This window comes from Strix uralensis, chromosome 5 (assembly GCF_047716275.1).
Source record: "Strix uralensis isolate ZFMK-TIS-50842 chromosome 5, bStrUra1, whole genome shotgun sequence".
NCBI classification, from domain to species: Eukaryota; Metazoa; Chordata; class Aves; order Strigiformes; family Strigidae; genus Strix; species Strix uralensis.
In genome coordinates, this window is record NC_133976.1 from 61,271,165 (window position 1) to 61,291,529 (window position 20,365).

Consider the following 20,365-nt stretch of genomic DNA (forward strand, 5'->3'; position numbering starts at 1 on the left):
AAGCAGGTCCCTGAAAGGTGCTCATATGAAGTCTATGTCTGTAATTCTGTTCTTTGTCTTGCTTGTTCCTCCCAGGATCTGAAATTCCACAGTCTCATGCTCACTGCAGCCAAGGCTCCCCTTGGCCTTTACAACACCCGGCAGTTCTTCCTTGCATGTGAGTAGCTGCAGCTCTTCAAGGGTATCATTTACCAAATAATTCTGTACCTCTCATATTTGTAAAATGGAGCTGGAAGATTTCTTTGTCTTATGTCAGTGTCACCAGAGATATCCAACCAGGAGATATTAAAAGTGTATGGAAAGGAAAACTAGTCTACAAATGCCAAAATACAGAAAGTTCAGCTCCAACTCAGGACAGAAATGTGGCTTGCATTTGACTTTTAGCTGAATCAGTTTATTTATCTAGCTGGCTGCCTCAGTTTTTTACTAAAAAAAGCATCCTGAAACCAAACAGCAGTAAATCACAGCAGGGCTTCCAATTCATTGTATTGTGTGGTAGGTGAAAAGTGACCAGAAAAAGAATGGAAGAAGAAAAACTCAAAAGAAATGGAGGTTTTTAAATAGTTTGGTGTGCCTCATTGATAACACTTTAGGCACTTTCTTCTACCTATTTGGGGGAGAATTCATGAGATGGGGAAAAAGAGAACTAAAGCCTTGGTGCCCATCTCTTCTCACTTCCAATGGAACACATGCTCTGGGGCCAACTGACCAAGTCCCATGGCTAGATGGGCCTTTTCAAACCAGAGCCATGGCTTAGCATGACACTGCCCCTTAAGCCCTAGTCCTCTGGCTGTTGTTCACAAACAAAGCAATTGTTTCTCCTAAGACTAAAGAGGATGCTGTGTACACAAACAGTTCCCCTGTATCATCCTATACTTACTTACTGGTCAATATACCATTTTTGATCTGGTATTGTTTCCCAATTGACAGAACAATGGAAATGATGCATGTCCTTCAGTGTGCCACAGACTAGAGTGCATGGAGAAAGGGTAGAATTGGGGAGGCAGAGAAATGGGGAGGTGGGAAAAGGGGACTTCTAGAGCACTGAGCCAGAGGCAACAACTGGATTCATGCAAAGCCAAAGTGATCTGCAGAGATGCAGCAACAAGTCTCCCTTGATTGCCATACTGATAAGCTCATTGGGTTTCTTCTATTTTGGGTAAAAAGGATCGCAATCCATATCTCCTTTAGCATATAGACTGAAGCAAATGCTTGCTGGCTCAACAGATAAATTGAAATAAAAAATTCCTTTTAGAGGCTCTTTGTAAAACCTTGAAAGGGGAAAAGTTTGAGTGTAGAAACTATTTATAGCGTATTTGTATGTGCTATCTGAATGTGTCTGCAAGCAGATATTTGGCTTTTACTGCTATATTTGTAGAAAGAAATGATGAAACTGTTCTGGAAGCCTTAGTGTGTCTGTGTTAACTTTTGCTGAAAGTTTTATCTAAACTGGGTGGTACTCCATTAGAAGAACCACAAAATGTTAAAATGATGAGGATAAACTGAGATAGTTTTCAGACAATTCAGTTTGTAAATCTTGGATATCTACATGGATGGTAACAGTGGAGCTTTTCCCTTGCTTTGAAGGAACTGCAGAACTTCTGCAAAAAATTTGAAGGAGAGGTTTATGTAACTGAGGGTGTGATTTTTATTCCTCCTCAGTTGCCAGAGATACAAATAATTAAATTATTATGCATGTGACTCCTTGTGGTGAATGTTAAATCTGTGTAAAGTATGAGTATCTATTGACTGACAAACAAATGTCTCTACCCTTTTCTATTCATGGATTGCACAATGAAGTGACTCAGTTTGTCCAGCAAGTGCTCCATGCCTGAGGGAATTTGCTTGGTTTACATGCAAGCTAATTGATTAAATCACCTCTTTGACAAGCCAAGTAGTACTGATTAGCTAAAGTACTGGTTAACTGGATAAGCAAGAAGAAGAAATAGAAAATATTGACTACAAGCACTTGATACTATATATTTGCACCATATATATATACTATAATGTAAATACTATATAATTTATGGTTTTCTGTAGCCTGAGTAATTTCAGAACAGATGGGCCTAGACAGTTTTTTTCCATCTGTTCTTCCTATCAATGGCACATTCATGTATTTGTTTCACAATGCAGACATGGCTATGAGTATCAGTCCTCTCAGGTCCACCTGAAAAGTCAGTGCTGAAATGGTATGCCACAAAGGCAGCATATCACCCCAAGCTCAGCATCCTAGCACCTGAGCACCCCCATCCAACAGTTTACACTGCCCTCTGCTTAGTCCTTAAATGAAATCAGAGTGACAGATTTAACCTGGGACACCCAAAATCATTTGGGACGATTACCAGAGAGGCCACTCCCTGTGTGATACTGCTGAAGGTGGTGGCAATTGGCTCTCTTCAAGCTCACAGCTCTTTCCTTTAAAAGACGGGATTGTGGCTGCAGTGGGTTTTCCCTGCGGCATCCTTAGCCCTGTCTGTGGTCTAGTACAGCAAGGGTCTTCTCTTTGGAGGAGAGGTATGGTAACAAACATGTTGTGATTATTCTTTGTTGTAGAGTGGCTTTGCTGGGAAGAGATAGATGTAGCTAAATCTTGCTGAACTTTGAGATTTTAAATTATGAGAACTATGTCAATGACATTTTCCTTCCAGTACTTTGTTTTGGTTCTTTCTTGATGTTGACACCTTCTTGGTGTGTTTCTTTCACTTCTCAATTTCTGTCAGTTAAAATTAAAAAGAAAGTATTAGTCTTACTAAAAGGCAAAGGTGTTCTGTGGGTTTACTGGAAACTGTTGCACAAAAATTGTCAATGTCACCTCATAACTTTGCAGTTTGCTTAAATTGTGATTGTGACTGAAAATATTTTAGAGGTTTGAGGTATATTGTTACATCTGATAACGAAACAGCTAGTGAAAGGTGCAGCAACATCAAAACAATTTTTCAGGTATTGGGAGAGAGGCAATTGTCTGTTTCTAGATGGTTTCATATCGGCTCTCCAACAGTCCTGTGGTAACTAAAGACATTTTTTACATAAACATAATGCTAGAAAAGACACTTTCATGTATTTTCAGCTGTCTGCACTGCAGTGTAGTAGCTGGCAATAAGAAAAACCGTAATAATGTGACATGTTTGCCATTCACACTGTCAACCTCAGATGACAGATAACTCCAGATAGGACTGTTCCCAGCTTTGAGTGGAAAAAACCAAAACCATTCTCTGATTTTGTCCAGTTTGGTTTTAATATTCTCCATTAAGGTGGCTTTTCCCACTCTCCTCGGGAGACCTTGCTGGCAGCAACAGCTTCTGACTTTCACACTACATGCAGACTGTGGTTCATACAGTGTAGCTCCATCTCAATTTAAATCCATTTACAGAAGTCCCTGGGATGGGAATTTGCTTCACTCATTCACTACCCTTATGGTAAATCCTGTAGCACCACTGAGGACTGTTGTGTGACATGCATGAGAAGGTAGGGAGACCCAAGTGATCATCCACTGCATAGCTGGTCAGTGGTGCCATCCATAGCTTTTCTTTATTGTGGGCTTCTGCTTGGTTTGGGTTTTTTGGGGGGAGGATGTGTGTGATGTTATTTTTTTTCATGCTGTCAAAGAGAGTGACAGGTCTTGCTCACAGTATTATAGAAAAGCTGACATTAGCAGTACTTACTGTCAGAAAGTAAATTGTCTCTGGTTAACAAGTTACTTGTTGGTGTCATCCAGAAGATGGGTGTCTTTCAGAAGGCATCTGTGTCTTTAGGAGCAAGTTCTCTATGTGAAGAATGACCACACAGTGTGTGGTCCCCATTAATTGAAGGATCACCCCACAATCATCCAGTGATTGATCACCACTGGCACAAAATATACATATAACTGTTATAGGTTCAGCTTACCTACCTTGACCCACCTCAGAGTTAGACATTGAATCCTGTAGTTACAGAAGGAAGATGAGCACTTCCCGAAGGGCAATTTGTTTTAAGATAGGTGGGATGTATCCTTCTCCGCTATAAATATGACTGTCCTGGATGAGACATAACTTTTCAATGGCTCTAATTAAACAAAAACAGCCCCAGTCAAGTATATTGGGGAAAGGCAACCTTCTGTGAATGATAAATGATTTTTTTTTTTTTTATCCTGGACGTTAAGTTACTGTCCCAGGCTATGAGTATCCCCTTAAAATTTTCTGAAAGGACATGATAAAATAGTGGAGTTCATTGCTGATGAGCCCAAACAAGTTAAAGGACACAAGAGACTAGCAATAATATGTAAGTTATTAGTAAAGGCACTTACGTTGCCTTTAATATTTTGTTCTTATAAAATACTTTGAACACTGGTCCCTATCTGTGAATGGAAATCTAGGCTATGGTTCTTCATAGGCAAAAAAGTGGTTTAATGGGAATGAAAAAAGCAAAAATAAACATCCATGGGACCATGAAGTTTGCAAGGAGTTTTTTGATAAAACTTAACACATTTATTTACATGCAGACTAGGGGATACAAAAACATTGTCTGCTGGCAAAAAAATATTTTCTTTTTTGACTGTTGGGAGGGAACATAAAAGGTTTCTCAAAGTTGTGGTTAAGATCTTAGTAAGTGGTTTCTGAAGTGGGGGTATCTATGCCTATAACTAAATGAGCTGATCAGGTTTTCCAGAGTGCTCTCACCCAGTGATGACTGTTGAATCACCAGGAGGCACTGAGAGCTCCATACATTTTGGGAAAAATAAGCTACTTACTTCACTAACTAGAGGAAAAAAAAAGCCTAAAAAATTCAGTGCCACTTCCCTTTCAACAGGGTTTGTCCAGGAGGATGTATCCTAAGTGCTTTTTCCACTCCCTATGACAGTGAATATAGGCTGACTCTTCTCCTCTACCCCAAGGAGTTCTATTTTCTCTAACAGTCTGTGCAGAACAAGTCCTCTCTTCCACAGTTGCTGGGCTTTCCACTTCGTCCATTCTGGAGGGAAAGCTGGTGTTAGAACAGCTCACTCCAGGGAGGGAAAAAGGAGTACAGCCACTGTGTGACATAGCATGAACTTCTACTATCATTATAAATATTTATTAACAGGTCCTGTAAAAAAAACCAGGAAAATGGTGAAGATTTGCTATTGAGGATCACTCAGAAGGGATTGGAATATGGTATGTGTGATGTTTTCAGGATCTGGTGGTGGTATTGCATTGAATCCTGGTATTACAGACATCCTGGGAAGCAAAAGCAGTGGAAGAAAATGACGTGATCACAGGCTATAAAAAAAAGGAAAGTTTAAGAGCACAATATAGCAGATACAGTAAGCTGCTTGACAGCATTGTACATCATATCAAGGTTCATTTGATTTCAGATATTGAATCAGTAAGTTCAACTCTTGCCATGACTAGGAGTGAGATCTGGAATAGCACTGCTGGGTCTCTTCTTTCTGACGCTGTGTCCATACTATCTCCTAAGCCAGAAGCACATAACTAACCTCCCAGGCAGTATCAAAGGGAACTGAACTGATCAATGTCTTCCTATAGCCAAGGAGGTTGGGATGGAAATCCTGAAGCAGAATATGGAGAAGGAGCATTTCCCTGATTTGAGTGGCTATGAGAAATTTGGGCTTGGTAATGTCAAATACAACATCTCAAGGTAAGTATTCTCTCTGGGGGCTATTTATGTTTGACTGAAATTTGAATCTTGTTTTGTGTTCACCCTGTCTTTGAAATACAAACTTTTTCTTTTCTACCCCTTATCTCCCTCATGCTCTAGAATACATGTCACTGCTGTTGAACTCCCCAGTGCTTCCATCTCCCTCATACCTGGGACTGGGATAAAACTGGTGATTCGAAATGCTTCTTTAACCATCAATATGAACTGGAACATAAGGACCTGGATGTTGTACGTACAGCCTCATGTGTCCTGGGATTTTTCTTGATGGAGAATATAAAGATAAGAATGCAAAGTTTTTAGTATTTTTTGTGACCTTTTCATGGCAAAGGTGCTCTCTAACAGCTAGTAGCAGTAACACAGGAGGACAGATTGGTCTTTCTCAACAGGTCTGCTGGTGGGAGACAACCCCTGCCCCCTCAGCCATGAGCACTGATAAAGAATCCATGGTTGAGAAGCCCATCTACAAATAGTAAAGGATTGATGCTCTAGCTGAATGCTGTCCTTGTACAGCCTGCGAGCTAATAACACATTTAGAAAAATTGTAGTATGGTGAATCACAGTCCAGCAAAATAAACCCTCACAGTGTAGCTACACTGTTAGAAACCCTGTGCTATGCCTCCAAGAGATACAGTTCAAAAGCTGATGGAAAATAGACAAGCAAATACCAATATCCTTAGAGCAGTCTCCACACCTTCCTAGTCCAAGGCTGTTTCAGAGGAAAGAAATCCCTTCTCCTCTTCCCCACAACTGACATTACCCATATTGCTAAATTGACTGAATTACAACAGTCTCTGATGTGCACTTCTGAGCTTCTGCTGTCAGGAGCAGCAGGGATGGCCACTTGCAAGGGGAGGGGACCCGGGAGCTGAGGGTTATGGCATGGCAGGGGGCAGTGCCCTCACTGGTAAGTACCAAAGACAGGCATGCAGAGCAGGTTAGTGGCAGTGACCAGGAACAGCCACCAGTCCAGGCTGCCAGGCAAGTCCATAGAGAAGAGGCAGGTCTGGGGCAAAGCCAGGACGTCCAGCCAGCAGAGCACTGTCAAGATTAACTAGGTACAAGGTCACCTATAGATATACCTACAACATAGTTTGAGCAAAGGCCTGAGCACCAATGCAGTTCATAAACCAAGGATAGAGACCCCCAATGAGGCTTTTAACAGCTCTGTCTCACAACCAAGTTATGAACAACTTGATCCAAAATAACACAGCTTCACCATACTGGAGCTGGTCTTGGGAGGGGTGGGGAAGAGGGCACTATGCCCATTGGGGCACTCTGGGCCCTGACATGTGACAGACACCAATAGATTAGATCCCAATACAGCTCTCTTGCCCTATCTTATATCAAGTATATCCCAGTTCCCTCTGCTGTGGGTACAGGTCTGGTAACTGGAACAAAATACTTTACAATAGGGAATTATCTACTTTCCCAAATTCATCATTTTCCAAAACTCCAAGCTGGAAATCTGGGTAGAATACTTGATTCTTTGCAGACATTAGAACCTATTTTCATTATAATCAAAGCAATAAAAAGTATTCAGATAAACAGCTTCATCTTCAGGGAACAGAAATGAGTCCATTTAAGAATTAATTGAGCCTTGAACATTAATTAAGAACAGCTTTTTTCAGTTATTTCTTTATTTTACTTTATACAGCAAAGACAGTGGAAGAAGCACAGCGTACATTTCAAAGGTGTTTGTTACTGCACTCTTTTCAACATCCCTGGATAATATGAATCATACATCAATATCATTTACCAGCTGCCAGACAACTTCTGGTGATATAGACATCAAGTTGAATGGAAAAAGTGGGTAAGTGGAAAAGATCTGTATGTACTCTGGGAGAAAAATAATTCTCAGTGAATGGCACAAAGACAACTTCACAAAATAGGGCACTGATTTTGGCATCTACAGGCACCACAAGTGAGAATCGGGGCCCTAATCCAGTGTTATGGTGGCCAAATTTGACCATTGTCCTTGTGCACACTGTCCCTTGAGTAGAAGATAAACACAGCAGTTCTGGTCAGATCAAACAATCCCTTGTGCATCTTCAGCACTCAGTTCTTTCCAAATACTGCTCTACTCTTCAGCTCTAGGTAGAAGTTACTTTCTTGTACTGTGCTTTAAGTACTTCTAGTCACAGTGCTATCAAAACTGAACAGAACCAGACCGCTATCTGTTGTGCCTCTAGTTACAACCCAGTGCAACACTATTTCATTGTTTTCTTGTACTTCTCCCACTGTCTGAATACAACCCTTGTCACCTGGTTTTAGGTTTGGGGTTTTGTTTGTTTGCTTGTTTTCACTTGTATTGGAAGTTCCTAGGGTAGAGACTACTTATTTATTCTCTGGTTGTACATATGTGATGGTGGTAAAATGAAGAATTCCTTATTCATAAAGATGAATCTACCCAGGCTAATTGCCAAGATGCCTAGTGGTGAAATTATCTCCTTTTAGATGGTGGGTCTCTGATAGTTGTTACATTTCAGAAAGCTCCCTTGTGTACTAGAATATCACCCTCAGAGGCCATTAAATTCATGTTCTGCAGAGATAGCTGATTTCCTATTAATGACTGTAGCACTCAACCCATTAATTGCTTTCTTCCTTTCCTCTAGCTTCCTGCATAACTTCTTTATCAAGTATCTGAAGAAACCCATTCACAGGAGCTTGGTCACTAATGTAAGCCTTTCAAATTGTGTCGGGGAGGGGTTTAAGGAATATGACTTTCACAGGTCAGTATTGTGAACTTGGCAAAGGAAGAACTAGAAAAATAATATAGTCCTATTCTGGTCTAATCAGCAGAGTCTCCATTTTGCCAGCCAGAAATGCTTCCAGATAAAGGGCCAAGTTCATGGCCTAGATATTGATGAGCCCACAGCTAGGTTCAACCAAGGCAGCAGTAGGGCTGGAAAATGTAATTCCCCATTCCAGTGCAGAATAAGTCTCTGTACCTACAGGCATCCTGGGTTTGGGGTAATTTTTATACTCAGCAGACAAAACATACATTGGGTGATGCATAGAGATGTTGTACTACATCACCTGATAGTATGACATAAACTTCACCATATCAGAGGTACGTAGTTCTGATGACAACCTGTCCAGGGCCTCTGAGAGGAGACAGAGCCTGAGATGGCTGTGATTCTGCCCCAGGACAAAGATCTCCTGTGAGACCAATGTGAGATCTCTGCCTCCTTGTACTACTAAGGCTGTGGTTTTGTCATCCCCATCAGGCTGCCTTTGACAACTTCTCACTTCCCTGCCTAAAGGCAGCTCTGACATAGGATGTGCTTACATTACACCAAGCAGAAACCTTGGGGGAGCCAGTTAACTGAAGAAAAGCTAGTTTAGGCGTTCTAACAACCAGAATGTTGCAATGTGTGTCACATAAGCAGAAAGATTTGCTAGCACACAGGTAAGGGGTGCTTACAGATCCATGCTAATCAGGCCATAACTTGAGTGTGCTTTTATACAGTCATGTCCCAACATCAGATCTGGAATCCAACTGATAAATGAGGACCTCCAATCACTGAATAGTGAGTCACTAGTGATATCTTTTCCTTCTGCTTTCTCCCTCCTGTTGAGTGAAATTCTGCAACTTCCTTAACAGCAGCTGGTCAGTGAAGCCTCCAGAAGCAGATCTTTGTGCTCCCTTGCTTACAGGACCACAGTTAAATAAAGGGAGTGGTCCTTGGACAGAAAAGGATATTTATTAGAAGCCAAGGACTTGGGAGCGACTTATAACTTGCAAATGTGGCAGTGTGCACTTCAGAAATGCCACTTAAGAGGCCATGCAGCACTGATGCTAAGGCAGTTTTCCCTTCCCTCCCATGCTCTGAGTTCTCCTGCACACATAACACTTTACAAGCCTGCCCTCCTAGCCTGCCTGGAAATTTAAGTTTTACTTACCTATTTATCAGACTTGCCAAAGGCAAAATGAAAAAGGTCCTTTATGAAAAAGCTTTTCAATTAACCATTTTGGGTTAGATTTGCAGGTGTTTAAGACACCCAAAGTGTTGGGCAGATACCATGTGCAAAACACAAGTACCTAAGCAGATCAGGCACCCACCCTTCTGGGAGAGTATTTGTTAGAGGCACTCTGGATGCTCTCAGAAATGGTTGACAAGAAATCGCAACACATCCTTATGCCCTGAAGCACTGATCTGACCATTTCCTTTTTTTGGTTAGACCAAATTTACTTGTCCACAATTAGAAAACACTAGACAAACTAAAGAAGTCATGATGTTTCTACTGGCACCTTTAAAGCACCATAGGTCAGAATGCATATTAGGAGGTCCCTGCTTATGTTTTTCACTACTCTTTGGAACAACTTGTGTCATTCTCCTTCAGGAACTGACTTAGTTTTAAGTATACATAAAATTCTTTCCATGCTTTTTGTAATATTGGGTATTTCGCCTTATCTACCACCCTTACAGTCCTAATGCCGATTGATGATTTGGCTGAGGTAGACTACACCTTAAATAGCTTGCCAGCAGTATTCCAACCATTCATTGACCTGGACTTAAAGGTAATTGCCTGTAGTGCTATTTGCCAAGATTTCTGTGGGTTTTATTATTGTATGATCCACTTTCTAGGATGAACATGATTGCTGTTCTGAACATTAAGACTCAGTATCTGAGAAGACAGACATTTCAAAGCACTATTGTATTTGTTATTGTAATAATTTTTAACAATCCTGTTGTAAAATTAATTATTTAAAAGCCACATCCTTTTTTAATTGCTGTTGAGTTGGTTATAGCAAATAGAGCAGTAAAAGTTGACTAAGAAACTTAGAAGAAAAAAGAAGAAGGGAAAGGAGAGAAAAAAGGTATTCAACTTCATCCTTCTCTCGCTGTTAATAACTGAGACTTCTTCAGTCAGTCAGCAGAAGATTTCTACACATTGCACTACCTAGATGCGTCTGCTGTCAGATGAGAGAGGAAAAGAAAGAGCAAGACTATAGGAGCAAGAATTAAGCCTCTGGCACCTTGAAGACCCTTGAAAAAGCATGGGAGCCCCAGGAGTACTGCTGAGTTTGAAGGCCTGAAAGTTTCTTTCAAATAAAGGAAAAAAAAATCTCCTTATATATTGAAACTAAAATCAGACTAGTTCCTAATTCTAGAATGACTTGATTGTCATTCTGTGTAAGGTGATTTGGTTGAGGATAGTTATCATCATAGTATCTAAGATCCTTAATTAAGTTTAAGATGCCTTGTGCTAGGTGCTCTACAAAGGGTGAACAAAATGACAGTCTTGTCACAAAGATCTTCTAAATTAACAAGTATTAACAAGAGGCAACAGGGAAATAAGAGGTGGAAACACAAAGGAACAAAAAGCTATTATCTATCAGTATGGCAGACACTGATCTCATCACACCAGCTCTGCAGCTGCTGTCAAGCTCTTCTGGGTATTGTAGCAACTAGATTTTAAGCAGGGACTTGAGGTGGACTAAAGAGGTAACGTCATGGCTGTTTACAAGAGCTACTCTGCCACATAAGATGCAACATGGGGGAAAATACAAAGCAAGTAACTCTTAAATCCAGCAAGTGAGGGTTGAATGGGAAGGTCATGGGTAAAGTGACTCACCACTTTGGAAGTGTTTTGATAGTCCTTAAAAGGCAACATAAATTCAGAGGTAGATGGGGAGGACTTGAGAAAGTAAAGACACACAGAATACATTTGAGATCAAACAGAAAGGGGGAACTAATAAAAGGGATATGAAAAATTCTTAACCTCTGAGTGACTTCATCACTTTAAATCAGTTTTACCTTTTTGTTTAATCTGGAGGCATTTGGGAGTATTAGATCTGTAAATCTTGGCTAATATTGTGGGTTGTGCAAAATATAGGTGTTTTTAGGATTGTCTGATATAACTTTCCTTTCCCTCATAGGCATTATTTTGTCTGCACAAGTTACCAATTTGCTTCTGGGTAGAATAAGGTGCTGATCTTGACCTAGAAAGACATCTGCATTTAGAGATCAATTTTGTAATTGGATAGCTCTAGGCAGCAGTTCTCAGATTTAAATTCCTGGAGATGGGGAAAGAAGAAAGTAAGGCTCTTCAATAAGGAGGACCCTTAGTCATGCTCTTTATGCCATATGTAGATCTTTAATTTAGAGGCTTTGTTTTCTGAGGTGGCAGACTGTCTTCAGTAGGTGATGAGTGTCTCAGAAGACAGATCTTGGGTGTTGTCTGTGAAGATGTCCAGTCTCTGGAACTTGTGTTCACCACCTACTTGAAAGCACCAAGTCCTCAGTCTACAGGTCTACAAAGCCTATGTAGTCATACACCAAATGAATAGCTTAAGCGAAGAAAGGGAAAGTAGCATTAATTGTCTGCAGTCACGTTAAAGTCATATTTTGAGTCTGATTTTTATCTCTGACAATAACTTTCAGGGGATAGTCTATCCAGCTGGAAAGTATACTGGCCTTCCCTATGTGGCAGCTCCCTTCACTATCCCAAACCAAAGCAACTCCATGCTCTACCTTGCCTTCTCTGAGTATTTCTTTCAGACCTTCTCATTTGCTTACTACACTGCAGGGGCCTTCAACATCACCATTGCAGAAGAGGTGAGTAGAACACAGAGGAATGGGGTCAGAGTGGTTCAGGTCATCCAAGATTGGGGCTTTGACTACCAGTTGTCAGTACGTGACCGTATAAAGCTGCTAATTGGCCTGCAAAGTCCTGAGACAGTAGATCATAAATACTAGGGTTTTGTTATGTTCTTTTATTTATGCTTTATATAGATGCCTCAGGTCACAGCCAGGGGTATTAAATACTGGCAACTTTGCTACAAAAAGGGAGGTTTTTGTAGACCTCAGACGTAGACTTTTCTGACATGAACAAAGGATCTACTCTGGGTAATTTAGCAGCCTCAGTGGCTGTTTTCTGAGGGGTCTTTACAGACTGAAAGTACTACAGGGGTCATAGAAGCAAAGCATATGTCTAAGTACAGTAGCTGTGGCTTAGAGGCTGGCAGACTTGACTAGCCTGTCTCCAGGAGGTTCAGTAAATCCCAAAACCTATAGATTGCAGCCTAAACTATAATGATATTAAGCATTTTCTTCCCCAGGAAGTATTTTGGCATATATTATTGGGAACCAACTTTAGGTATACTTAGTCCCTTAAGAATGTTTCTGAGAACAAAAGGTATGGAATCAAACATATCAAACATTCATTGAAATTACAGTAGTAATGCATTTAAACTAAAATTGACATTGAAGGTCAAATCTGGTAAACTCTTTTATCCTTTTTTTCTTTCTTTCTCCAGACTTGCAGCTATTTTAATATAAGCACAGAGATATTTGGCAGTATCATCCCTGAGGTGAGTGTCATTACTTCCACAAACTCTTAGAAAACTGCCTGCTGAGGCTGGATGAAATCAAACTCATGGTTCGAAGAACTTCACATCCTTGATTGCTTCCCAGATGATATTAAGTTCCTCTCTCCCTCAGAAATCTAAGGATGCTCCAAGGGCAATCATCATGTGGTCTCCTCTGTAAAATGCCATGAGCATTGATGCTAATATTCCAGCCCCTCTATTCTAAGTTATGAACTTGGTGAGCCTACTTGCTCTTCAGGCAATGCACAGAGTGAGGCTCTTCTGAGGACAGTCCAGAGAAGGAACCTGTCTCATGAGATGTGTGAATCTCAAAGGTAATGACTCCTGAGCTCTTTTATTGTGTGACTTAAATGTCACATTCATGATCCATTCCTTTCCTATGTTCACAAACAAGTATTTAATTTCTCTCAAAGTGATATAGAAGAAATCATATTCCTAGAGTGGAAGGAACTTTCCACTGCATTCCTAATGTGGCCAAGACTGTTAATTTATCACCACACAAAACTTCTACTTCCTGCTTGCTTGAAAGAATCTTATCTTAGCAGCTGTCCTTAACCTCATCTTAAGGAATTACTCCAAAATGATTGCTTCAAGAATGAGAAAATGCAGTATTCTCATCTGTTCTACAATAAAAGCATTTTTCTGTCTTTTTTTTTTTTTTTGTCTTGGAACCTTACAAGTAGCCAAATATTCAGTTACACCCTATCCAGTGGTGTTGAAGTTAATGGCCACTGAAATACCTATCATCAGCTTAGAGCAAGATTCCTTCACAATAGAGATTCAGGGGTCCATGGAGGTGTTTGCTGTTCTGCCAGACTCAACCACCCAGTTGTTGTTCACAATAAACACAGTAAGTACAACAAACAAGGTGATGTTTAACTCGGGGTTAAATACGTTTGTTCATTGCTTCTGTTAAAACTCTGTACAAGAAACAAAGTGCCAGATTTCTAGTACTTAACTATGCAGATTCCCGTTAGTCACAGGTGGTGCCTATGTGGCCTCACTTAACCTATAAGACATTTCTATAGCAAAGAATATTTTTCTATAGATGGACAAAAATCCAAGCATATAGTGACTGATTAACCAAGGTATTGTTCTCTGGAATGACAATTCTGCAGGCATGAGTCATGCCTCTTGGCAACTTGTTCGTTTAACTGAAAATGTCTTCGATCAGTGAAATCTATTACCCACATTTTGGCTCTTGTCAGTGCCATTCAGATAAGCAGACCTTTACTCTGTGCAGCCCTGCATGGACCATGGGCTAGGGAGAAAGTTGCATCTAAATGAAACAGCTTCTGTACATAACTGGGAAGGTGGTATTTCTGTATTTGTGACTAATTCACCACAAGGGTCCTGGTTTTTTGTGTCTGATAACCAATGGTTTCTTTCTTCTGCGGGCAGCCAACACCAGCATTGCTCTGAATATATTTGACCAGAAATTGATGGGCTCACTATGTTTGAACAGGTAATTCAACCTGGGACAGAAAGGATTTCCAGCCATCTGGACGTGCTGGCAATCCAAACATTAGCAGTTTAGGCACATGATCAGATAACCATAATTTAATGAATGTGTTTCCCTGGTGAGTTCATGTGCACTAGATTCTCTGATTCTCTGTGTGGCTGTACTTGTACAGTTTAGAGAAGTCAGGAAGCTTCTCTGTGACAACTGCTGCAGTCCCCAAGGGAGTGCCCACCAGCTGTGGATTGCTGCAGGGCAGTGGTCTCATTGGAATTCTCTGCTCCTGACATCAACTCTCCCCTCTGAGCTAGATAAATGAAGTGTGCAGGACAGTTATGACGACCATAAATCATCTGAGAGCTTCCCTCATCCCCTTCCAGCTGGCAACATGCAACTGCTTTCTAGCCCCCTAGGGAAGTAGGGAAGTGTGGAGGGGTCCAGGACATAGTAAAGAATCTGGACCCCTGCAGTTCCCCTGCACTGATATTCTCATAGCAGAGATTCACCAGCTAAGGCACTGGAACTCCCAAGTGTCAGAAAGCTGGAGACCAGAGGCCTGGGCATTTAGACATCTAAAATACCATGTTTTATAGAGAGAAGCTCTGTATACCAGGACCTCACAGTTGGGAACTGGGACCCTGATTTCACAAAAGTCCCTTGGGAAAACAGTTATAGAGTTCAGAATATGCAAAGTTCATCAGGGCATAAAGATATTAAGAATTTAAGGACGATAGTGCTACTAGCATCTTGTGCAGCAACATTCAGAGAGAAAAATCTAGAGTGTGCTGGGATGCTGGTTCTGTGGAAACTCAGAAATCATGTTTTCAATACTTGTTTGGATATTTGAATATGTACTGAGTAAGTATTTGAATTTGGAAACAGAGACATTAGCAACACAGCCATCAGCAGCATTATCATATGATGAACAGAATTTTTCTTCCCAGCCTGGTAAGGCTCACATCAGAGCATTATGCAGATGTACCAGGATCCTTGCAAAATATCTGAGAGCCTGTAAGTCCTTCATGCTAGCCCTGGTAAAGTCAATTGTCAGTAGGATTTCCAAAATACAGCACAGAGGGAGAAGTGCACTCATAATGCTGGCTACTTCTTCTAGCATACTCCTTTGCATGCATGCTCAGCAAAGCCCTAAGAAAACCACCTCTTTCTCTGAGGCAGTATGCACTGTGTAAAATATATCCATTCTAATCTCTTTACAGATGTTTCTTAAGGCCTGAAGCAGTGACTGCATATGACTAGAAAAATGTGTGTTTATCCTTTCTAGTGACTCATCTTGTTTCATTTCTTTCTCTCAGGCTCCAGTTCTCCCTAGCCCACTCCAATGTTGGCTTTTTTGAGGTAAGCAGATAGTTTAAGCACATAGAAAATGCAAACCAGGAATATTAGTGATATCAAGGCTAAAGAGTAAGCAGTTAAGTCTTATTTTCATTTCTGAATCGTTTGGTTTCATTCCTGGGTGGTTCTTTTCCTGTCTTCTGGCAGCCACCTCTCTGTTGTGGACTTAAAAGTATATTCTTTGGGGAAAGTTAGTGCTCTGAAAATGAGATATTCTGTAGTTTCCCTGACTGGTGTATCATATCTGTAAGCAGAGAGAGATCTTGAATCATAACAGTGATTCACATTCTGCACAGCAGTAATCTGAACTGTAGCCGCACATGGAGCAGCGTGCTGTCTAAGGGATCACATGCATGACTGCAACAGAGGTACTCCATGTTGTGACTGGTGCTCATCACAGATGCTTGGAATTACAGCAGGGAATAGGAGCCAAAATACTGGTCTCAGGTGCCTGAAATAGTGCAGTTGTAGGCTTACAGGGGAAAACCCTGCCTCTGCAGAGTCATTTAATTCTGAGTGCAATCAATCAGTTCTGAGTAGCTGAGGAGAAAGAATTAAAACTGTTCTGGTCCTGCTTTGCTATTGGTGATAAATTATCTCATAAATAAATGAAATAGACTAGTTTAAATGAAAATGTTGTCCAAGCATGATCAGAGCCATTTGCATCCCGCTTTTTGTATCCCGCTTCCTTTGCATCATTCCAAAGACTTAAGATCCAAAGGTCACTTTAGCTTATTACTCTTTTGGGCTAAATGAGAGCTGAAAGTTGAACATGAGCCTGCTAACTCCATCCAGGAGGGCATGACAGTTCCACCACTATCAGGAAGTGATGGCTAACTCAGTTTTCTTGTCTGTGACAGATCTCGCTTCTGGAGAACGTCCTGTCTTACATTTTGCAGACTGAAGTCATTCCATCAGCTAATGGTGAGGCTGTATTTCTAAGCTAAAAACTACAAGCATCCAGCAGAGTGAGTGATTCTAGGAACTTATACTGAATTTCTGCTTAAGTTTTTCCAGTTCCCATTAACTTGAGTGGAAAATGACCATCATCCAGTAGGCAGTGGAAGGGGGAGATTGATTTGTAGGGGTGTAAGCATGCCCTCTCACTGGCACTGTTCTACAAAAGGGGCTTGGAAACTCATAATTCATCTATCTTTGCCTCACTCAAGGTGGCCCTGATGCATCAGTCTCTCTAGTCTGCACACCTGCTTGAGGCCACTGTATATGAAATGTGTTCCTCTTTATTACAGCAGCACAGGGCTCTTGCCTCTCATAAATCTTATTTAAGGCCCTGGAAGGAGACATAGCTTTGTACCAGTCCTCTTTACTGGGATGAACTTCACCTTCCTTAATTAATGGAGACAAATGGGAACAGGTTCTTAATGATGCTAGAGCTGTATTAACAATCCCCCAGGTCACTAGGGACAAATCACAGACTATGTAAGGTGTTGAATGTGAAATGTCTTGGTTTGGCTGTGACACTCTACCAAGAGAAAAGAATCTGTAATTCTTTTTCCCAATTGGTAAATGACCATTGTACCTACCTCCCAGGGTTGCTTGAGAAGACTAAGAGGTTAATTGTTGTAAATGACCTAAAAATCTCTGGATAAACAGGATTGTTGAAGGGCAGATATTTATTATCTTTCCAATGCATAACTAAATCAGTTTGTCTTTTTTTAAGCTAAACTGTCAAAAGGATTCCCTCTGCCCAATCTGGCCAATGTCACCTTGACAAGACCTCACATTACAATTGTACAGGTGAGATTTTTGACAGTCTCATGAAAAGGTTATTCCTCTCTTTTTTGGTTTGTGGGGGTTTTCTTTGGCTAGGTATTTATTCACTTTTTGTCTGTACAAGAAACTTGCTGGATTTGAGCTAGTTAAGTAGTAAAAAGCTCTGGGGTTAAAATGAGATCTGTAATAATGGTAAAATCCTGTTAGAAACAAATTTATCTTTCTTTGAGAGGAAAAGCTAGAACTGCATGAAATACATAACCATAGAGTGATAAAATGCACAGCTTGCTCAGCCTTTCAAGTTGCAATTGAGTGTGAAAACAGGTTTACCTTTAACATTTCATTCAAGTTTGGCCAATCAAATAAAATTATCCATGGAGTTATCCATGCGGTCCTGCTGATATTAACAGGAATAGTTGAAATATGAGAGGGAGGTGAATTCAGTTTTGTGCACCTAGGATGACTGGATTTTGTTAATTGGTGATAATGGCTGAGGCTATCAGTCAAAAATAGTTAGTGAGCTCTCAGAAAATATTCTTTGCCTTCTGGTTATTCTTCTCCAAATCACACCATATTCTGTGCCTCTCACAACATGCTCTAGCCCTTAGTTTGAACACACAGAATGTTGCTAGACAGTGAATCAGTACAAGGGCATTGCTGACAAATGAACTCCCAGAAAGTGGGTAAGCCAGTTATATTTCCCCACTTGTTTATCAACTTCTCAGTGATTTTTCAGCTTTGCAGAAACAGTCTCAAATCCTTGTTTGTGGTTAAGCACAAAGCACAACTCAGGAAAGAAACACAAAGGGTTTTTTTTTAATCCTTCTTTGTATTCCACATACCTGGCAGCAGCCAGCTATGCAGTCCCTACAAAACATAATTCCTTGGAGACTGCTTTCAGTGGCACTAGTTGCCAACAGCCTTATAGACTAATTATGAATGAACGATTTTAGTGGTTCTGTAGGGCTCATTCCCCAACTCACTTTCTCTAATCAGTCTCCTCATCAGTAAATAGGAATGCAGGAAAATTGCTATACTCTATCAATGTTAATGGGATTCCTATTTAAAAGCGAGCTTTATAGTCTCCACTTTCAGTCTCAGCCTACTCGCTATGGTCAATAGGAAGAAAGACAATTCTTCCCACTTTTTCACAGATAACCATATTAGACTGGTGGGCTGCTCTCTGCAGGTTCCTTGCTCTGTATGTGCTGACAATGGGGGAAGCCTTAAGAAAAAGTTTAGATTAGATGGCTAATTCTTAAGTGGCTCAAATTACATAAGAAATAATCCCATCTCATGATGATTGCCTAGTTGCCTTAAGGGTCAGATGAACCTTTCTGTGTAGGCTGTATGATCTTTAGGTGTCCCTTCTGTTGCAAAGGGATAGCACCCAGGGAAAGATGGGGCTCTTTCGCAAAGTTCAAAGGACAGAGCTTAATAAAACTTGTTACTTCCAAGGCTCAGCTGTTTTCAGTAGATTTTTCTGACCTTTAACACCAGGATCAAGTTGAAATTATTAAAAAAAAAAACCAAAAACAACAAAACCACACCAAAACCAACCAAACAAAATAACACCTTCATTTTGTAATTCACAGCACTTCAGTGATTGTTGTTCTCCCCACAGGGGTACATGTTGATTTCTACTGATGTCCACTACAAACACTAAAGGAGAAGAGAGACCATTTGTTAAGCATGAACTTCAAATCAATAATGTGACTCTGAAGGCTAAACATTGTCCAGTTCTGCTGAAATGTGTAACTTGAACTCTGACAAGGGCAATATCATCCTGGTTGGGGATGAGGGGTGGTGCAGGGAGGTGAAAAAAGCTGATGGAATAGTTAGGCTGTACAATGGTGGTAACAAGCAGACCCAGAGAAGAACTTGACACATGCTTGACATTATTTATTCTGGAGTTTAACTGATGCAAAAATGTTTTTAAGATTAATGCCTCTCTTGAAATACAGCCTTGTCTATACACTTCCAGAAAGGTGCTGCAGTCTCTCAAAGTACATTGTCAAAATGCTGTTAAAGCAGACATGCCTACTGTTCTGTTTCTCCTATAATGATCTTAAATAACTTCTTCCTGAAGATGATGCACTAAGTATGAAGTGAGTCCCCTCCAGAACCACTTCAGACTGGGAACTGCCCTAGTTACAATAGGAACTAAAATCTTAGCAGTGTCTTAACTAAACTCTTAAATCTTAACAAAGATGCAGAAGACATTTAGAAGGAGACAAAGTGGCACTAGTACTGCCTTTGGCAATCTGTTGCCCTATGACTCTTCAAATCCTTGTGTCTGTCATGTCCCCTGTTTATCATTGCTTAACCTGGCTAAATACATTTAATTCTTTGTCAGACTTACACAGAGCCATTCAAGTCTAATCCTCCAACATCTTTGTCCATGTTTCTCTGGATTGAAATAGATACTTTACTTCTTACTTCATTTTTGGTATGTTGTCTTACTCTCTTTCTTTCTCCCCCTTCTTTTTCAATACTTTATATAGTGTGCAAATCAGAACACAGTTCTGCAGAGGGATATGCCTGCCCTGCAATGCTTACGTACTTGCTCTTTAGCCAAGCCTGAACAGGAAGCGGGCTCAGGCCTTCCAAACTAGCACCAATGGAGGAGAAACAAAGGCTGGGATGCCTTGTCCTATGTTCTGCTGCTTTTGTGAGCCCCAAACCATGCCTGTATAAAGCCCCAATAACTTGGTTTGGTGCCTAGACCCTAGCCATCCCCATGCCTCTCACTCCTCAATAGGAGCCCTTTTCAAGCCAAGGCCATACAGCAAAAACCTATTTTCTTCATGCTGAGGAAACACAGTTGAGCCCTCTTCAAGCCAAGACTA

The 20,365-nt window shown here is 40.7% G+C and overlaps 1 protein-coding gene across 1 annotated transcript in view; it reads left to right on the forward strand.

Annotated features, from left to right (window-relative positions):
- The window catches only part of BPIFC (BPI fold containing family C), a 48,029-nt gene extending 28,070 nt beyond the window's left edge, over positions 1–19,959 (forward strand). The window contains 15 exon segments of the mRNA XM_074871313.1: positions 76–157; positions 5,502–5,613; positions 5,734–5,862; positions 7,289–7,444; positions 8,247–8,310; positions 9,104–9,164; positions 10,065–10,156; positions 12,024–12,197; positions 12,899–12,956; positions 13,654–13,824; positions 14,372–14,435; positions 15,743–15,785; positions 16,643–16,706; positions 17,464–17,540; positions 19,141–19,959. Coding sequence (XP_074727414.1) covers positions 76–157; positions 5,502–5,613; positions 5,734–5,862; positions 7,289–7,444; positions 8,247–8,310; positions 9,104–9,164; positions 10,065–10,156; positions 12,024–12,197; positions 12,899–12,956; positions 13,654–13,824; positions 14,372–14,435; positions 15,743–15,785; positions 16,643–16,706; positions 17,464–17,540; positions 19,141–19,182 — 1,389 coding nt within the window. The 3' untranslated portion in view covers positions 19,183–19,959.
- The last annotated feature ends 406 nt before the right edge of the window (positions 19,960–20,365 follow it).